This window comes from Sinohyriopsis cumingii, chromosome 12 (assembly GCF_028554795.1).
Source record: "Sinohyriopsis cumingii isolate HCF-2022 chromosome 12, ASM2855479v2, whole genome shotgun sequence".
In the NCBI taxonomy this organism is placed as follows: domain Eukaryota; kingdom Metazoa; phylum Mollusca; class Bivalvia; order Unionida; family Unionidae; genus Sinohyriopsis; species Sinohyriopsis cumingii.
Genome location: NC_142972.1, coordinates 20,384,565 through 20,390,800, shown reverse-complemented (window position 1 = coordinate 20,390,800; position 6,236 = coordinate 20,384,565). Strand labels below are relative to the sequence as shown.

The window sequence follows — 6,236 nt, the reverse complement described above, 5'->3', positions numbered from 1 at the left end:
TTAATTTTGTGACCTGATATTGGCACTTTTATTCACAGTGTTAAGCAGACAATATTTCCTCTGATACATCAAAAACAAAAACACTGTGCTAATTGTTGTAGCGCTCTAGTCATTTACTCCGCATTCCTACTGCTTATAAAACGAGTATTGTTTTTTTTGCAGTATTGCGCAGCGTTAGGAGACGTCTTCTGATTTTTAAACGTTAGAGCTTCGTCATGCTAGCAGAAGCTTCCACCATGTAAGCGTCCTGGTAACCATTGTTGATGTACACTTCTTTGTCGTTATCTCTGCCATTCGATCTAAAGTAAAAAAGAGATGTTTTTCCCTTTTCGACCCACTTCAAAATCAAATATAAAACAACAAAACCATATTTTAAACAAAGTGTATGAATATATAGTTTATATTACATAGCAATGGTATTATATGAAGTTCATTTTCATGTTTGATAAACACGATTAAAGGTAAAATATATACTTTCTGGCCTTAAAGCATGATGAAGAAATATATATCTTGTCACAAGTACTCTCCTTTCGTCAAAACATTAAATAACATTAAATAACTTTAGTATGTAATTATGAAAAATCTATCTCTTTTTTATCACTTAACATTAAAATATATGATTTTTATAAACAAAAATATTAATAAATAAAACATATCTTGTTCATGGCAATAGTCAGATACTTAGAATTAACAATAAATGTAAAGTTTAATTTTAATAAAAGCACAAAATAAAAATTAAAATGCTGTTACAATTTTATGACCCTAATCTAAGAACAGAAAGTAGGAAAACCAGCATGTTTTGTAAAACTTAACAAAGACTTGCATTCTGTAAATTATAAGATTACAAATTAATACGGCCTTATAGTATTATGAAATAAATCAAAATTATAAACATATGATTGTATACGCGTACAAAATGATTGAGTATTCCACGTCGTCAAGACATTACAACTTAACACATCGAATCTTACTTTCCAAAGTGTATAGCGTCCTCTATTGTCTCTGGTAGGTTCCTGTTTAGTGTTTCCGGAAGAAACAGCGAGAGCAGACCCGCTGCTACAGAAGCACCTCCAAAAACCACCAAAGGCAGTCCTCGCCCAAAGTCACCGCCAACAATCCTTCCCTGTAAACAGGAGGATTTGTTTAGAAGCTAAATCACGTTTTTTTTTTCTCAGTCTGCTGTACACATGATGGTTCGTTAGCTCCAATCTCGTTTTGTTATTTACAATCCACATGCGATACACGCGAGAAACATTAAAACTAGCATGTTATTCTCATCAGGAGGCCTAGTTAATCCGGTATACTTGTCCCGGATACCAGGCAACTCATGATTGCAACGGAATAAATTTCAATCGGAACAGTCTCTGTCTTTACCGACAAGTGAAGAAAGAAACATCGGATGTAATTCGTGGTCATCGAGAACTATATTATGAACTACTTCAGTTCTCTTACCTTGTTGCCAAGATTCATTTGCCCTACTTGTATTATGCAAGCGGTGTCATTAAGCATATCACTCTTACAGTAGCCTACGCATAATGAAATGCATCATGGTGGCAAAATACGTTTTTCATGAAATTGTCATGTAGGACAGTTAAAGAGAATTTACTATTTGTTGGTTTGTGACTGATATGGTCTTACCAGATCGGTTATATAAGGAGCCACCATTCCACCTATACGAGCACAGCATGAGCTAGCACCCATGCTTGAGTTTCGTACAACTGTCGGGTAAAGTTCAGCCGAAAATATGTAAATGATCCCAAAAGCTGCAGACGCTCCTACTTTTCCTATCATCGCAAGGGTCACTGTTAAAGGTTGCAATTCTAAAAATAGAAGTGTAAAATACTTCAAAAGCAGTTTGAGTAATAATCTAAAAAGGTTTGATTAAACAAGTAATAATAAAATAAATACTGACCAAATCTTTCGGTGCAAAACGTTCACTTTGCTCAGATTAAGAATAATAGCTGTATACGGATACTTTAATTTGAAGTATTTCTAACTTTTAGTTCAAATGATGTAGCTGCAGTTGGATGTAGTTCACACTGTATTCACAGGAGCTTCTAATTATATATATATATATATATATATATATATATATATATATATATATATATATATATATATATATATATATATATATATATATATATGTGTGTGTGTGTGTGTGTGTGTGTGTGTGTGTGTGTGTGTTTCATATAAAATAGTTCATTCTAAAGTGCGAGCCAACTCTTCCTTTCAGAAGCGTGTGTTTCTGTGCTGACTCATTTCGTGTCATGTAAAGGGGATGTTCCTAGCTCTGCAAAGTAATTCTCACATCGTTATGCGGGGGCCCCGAGTGGCCGAGTGCTCTAAAGCGCTCTTCGTTGCAGATCACTGCCATCTTACCTCTGTCTGCGTGGGTTCGAGTCTCGGATTCAGCCAATGTGGGTATGTGAGAAAGCTTGACAGTAGCTTCTCGTGGGTCGGCGGTTCTTTCCGGTATTTTCCCGGGTTCTTCCTCCACCATTAATACTGGCCGCCATGTATAGCCTATCGTGTGCTGAAAAACGGCGTTAAACCCTACAACAACAACAACAACATCGTTATGCAGAATAATTATTGATAATATCAATGATTTTTCTCTCAAAAGAGCTCAAGTCTTGTGGATGTTGCGAATGATGATAAAATGGCATGACCGATGAAACAGTTTAGAAAAACAACAACGATATGGTCTTAACCTAAGTAACAGGAAAAGAAAACCAACAAGTTTAGTAAAACTCAACAAATAATTTATATCCCTAGAGTACGAATTGAATTAAAAGGAACGTACGGTAGTGTGTATTAAATCTGAATAATCCTAAATATTCTACCACAAGTCCCAATATATAGTGTTCATAATTATGTCCAGTATAGAATGTGCTGACGTGCCAATAGTCTTGGATGAACTGACTTGCCAACAGGCTTGATGTTTCATAATGGCATAGCCCAGGATGTCCTTGAATGAGTGTTACTGTACACTGAGGAATCAAATGAAACAACATAAATCTATTGCTTTATGAAATCATCAACAGTCAGAGTTGTGTAAACAAACGTCATACTTCAACAAGCAAAACTGAAGAGCGAATGGGTGTAAAATGAACATGCTGAGCGAGGTTACTTTGAACATAATGAAAAGATGAATATATGCTTACGACACATTGGTTTAAAACAAAATTATCGATCGAGGGGAGATCTAGATTTTGAACATGGCGGACTTAAACGAATGTTGCTGAAATATTACAAAGTTCATTTTTTTCTAAAAGACATTTGTTCACTAGCTATAATGAGATATAATTAGGCAGAGAGGACCTGGTATAGATCATCCACATGCTTCATTGCAACATATTTCCTTGACGTCAGGCAGTGGCAGTCATTATATACGTGACGCCATAAAATAACGACCGTGATTGCGATACGTTTGGATCTTGGATTATGATCTTGAGTGCGATACGTTGGTCACATACTGACCGTAATTCCTATATGTGTGGTGCTTGGATAATGCCCATGCTTGCGATATGGGTAATGTTTGGATAATCACTGTGATTACGATATATGTCTTGTTTGGACATTGTCCGTGATTGCGATACGTTTGGTGCTTGGATTCATCATACTGTTTTTGAGAACATATATAATCAGATCATTGCCTTACCGCCGACATACTTGCAAGGTTTAAAAGGTTCAACTTAACATGATCAATCACCGTAACGTAAATCTGAATTTAAGTACAGCATAATAACGGTAATGCCTTAAATGTTTTAAAGGTAAAGTCTACATAGAGCACACACTCATGCGTCTTATATAAGACCCTCATATAAGACATGATGATATTCAACACTCCCGGTCTGTAAGTATAAATGAATAAATTCACTGGTTGTATGCACCGTTAATTTAACAATTTCAAGATTTTGGACAGTGTGAATCGACTTCCTGAAATCACTAAAAACATATATTTGAAATTAGGAATCAGCTAAGACCATTCCAGACAGACAAAGATTCACCAAACAGCTGCATTTCACCACATATCACAATTGGATGCACATATTCAAGAGAGTATAAATTATTCGGATGTAAAGAATGAATAAGTCTTGCTAAATTTTATTTTTCAAGACAATTCAAAGCGAGAAATGTAGCATCTATATGTTGTATTGTTAGCAGGTTATATGATCACTAGGTTAGTTAAAGCTGATGACACTGAAATATCAGTGCACATTTTCTATTGGAAATTTTGTTTTAAACACTTGTTAACACGATCTCGCTTATATCACGATGTTATTCTTTGGACCGAACATCGCGTTTTAACGGATTTTACCTATAGATATATATACATGCACACATATATATATAAGTTCAAACCGGTTACAGAAAATAAAGGTGGAACCTTGGTACATACAACAGAATATAATCGTTCATATAAAGAGGCATTCAATAATTACAAGATATCTGTACTTACATTTACATGCACATTGTCATACATATTTATGCATGCATCTATACACATAGATATGCACATCAACACATTTAACATTGAAACCTATTTGGAAAGAACTAGAATTTAATTAATTTAACATATACACACACACATATATATGAACTAAATACCAAATAATCCTAAAAGTTCTATCTCTGGCAAGTACAAAAGTATATAGCTTACTGAATGAGTTGAAATTCTGAATTGCTGATGTGACACCAGTTTTGATTTGGTTAATGTACAGTCTTTGTATATCACAACCATCTGATCTATCTTGTCTTTGAACGAACTCACAATAATTACGTACTCGTGTTTTTGACCAAAAGGTCATTGAGCACTTTGTAATTTCAAAATAATTTTAAATAAATGCTTCCTCTCAAATTATATCTCAATATATTAGTAAATAATTCCACAGATTGAACTTAAAGTAGATATAAATAGTTTTGTTGAGCACAACCTTATTTCAAACATAAGAGATAAAAAATTAACAGGATGTTGATAGAAGTTTACTTCCAGAAAAGTCTAAATTTCTAAATACAAACAGGACCGACCATGAACTCGAAAATCAGTAAAGAACATATTTATAATCTACTAACATGGTAAAAAGCAGATAAACACAAAACTCTATCCTCAATCATAGATAAAGATCCATCACGTAATTAAATTATATATATATATATATATATATATATATATATATATATATATATATATATATATATATATATATATATATATATATATATATATATATATATATATATACATATATACATACATATATATATATATATATATATATATATATATATATATGTATATGTATATATATATATATATATATATATATATATATATATATATATATATATATATATATATATATATATATATATATATATATATATATATATGAGTACGAAAGATAGAACGCACATATATACCTATATACAAAACTTTGTAATCTAATATCTGCAAAAGAAGCAATATGTGTTTATTCAGGCAAGCTTTTTCTGGAAATTGCAAATAAAGTTTGTTCAGCATATTAGCAAAATCCATCGTTTTTTTTCCCTCAGTATCGTTGAATTAGATACGTATTGTCAAACATGAGACATTCCAAAAATATAGAGATAGTGAGTAATTGTTTAAAAGGTACACATATCAATTTAAAGACAGGACCGCTGTCGTGTTTTTAATCAATGTTTATGTCCTACCAAAATTGTTCGTAATCAAAGTTGGATTGATATTTGCATTTGCTTTGAAGCATATGTACATTGGTTGTTGTGTTATATATCTTCGTACTTTTATATCAATTGTCGCATAGCCTTCTAATGTTCATTGTGGCTGAATATCTGAGACTACTGACTATTTAAATATAGAAAATGCACTACTTTGTTAAAAATCGTCCATATTTATATATGTTTTGCTAGTCTATATTACAATACCTACCATCGCCTCCATATAGGACTGTAAAAATTGTGCAGAGACACCCAATACCTCCCAGTAACATTGAGCCACAGTGAAGTTTCTTCCTACCCAGCCTGTTCAGAAGTAAAATACAAAGGGTGTCAGCTGGAAATTCTACCAGGCCGGAAATGATGAAATTCAGGTAGAAGTCTCCGCCTAAGTTTCCGGTATTCAGGGACAGTCCATAGTATACCATGCTAACAACCAGCCTAAAAATAGAAGATAAATTAATTCCTTTGCGTGTCGATTTTTAATAATGTTACTCGTTTTAGGAAATCTTTAGATT

At 32.9% G+C, this 6,236-nt stretch overlaps 1 protein-coding gene across 2 annotated transcripts in view; it reads right to left on the bottom strand.

Moving 5' to 3' along the window:
- Window positions 1-6,236, bottom strand: part of LOC149786064 (organic cation transporter protein-like) — a 32,658-nt gene continuing 26,422 nt past the window's right edge. For both annotated transcript variants that reach the window (XM_089976355.1, XM_089976354.1), the window contains exons 7-10: window positions 5,933-6,159; window positions 1,639-1,820; window positions 972-1,123; window positions 1-299 (exon numbers count right to left, since the gene is read on the bottom strand). In XM_089976355.1, coding sequence (XP_089832481.1) covers window positions 203-299; window positions 972-1,123; window positions 1,639-1,820; window positions 5,933-6,159 — 658 coding nt within the window. In that variant the 3' untranslated portion in view covers window positions 1-202. The remainder of the gene's footprint in view (window positions 300-971; window positions 1,124-1,638; window positions 1,821-5,932; window positions 6,160-6,236) is intronic.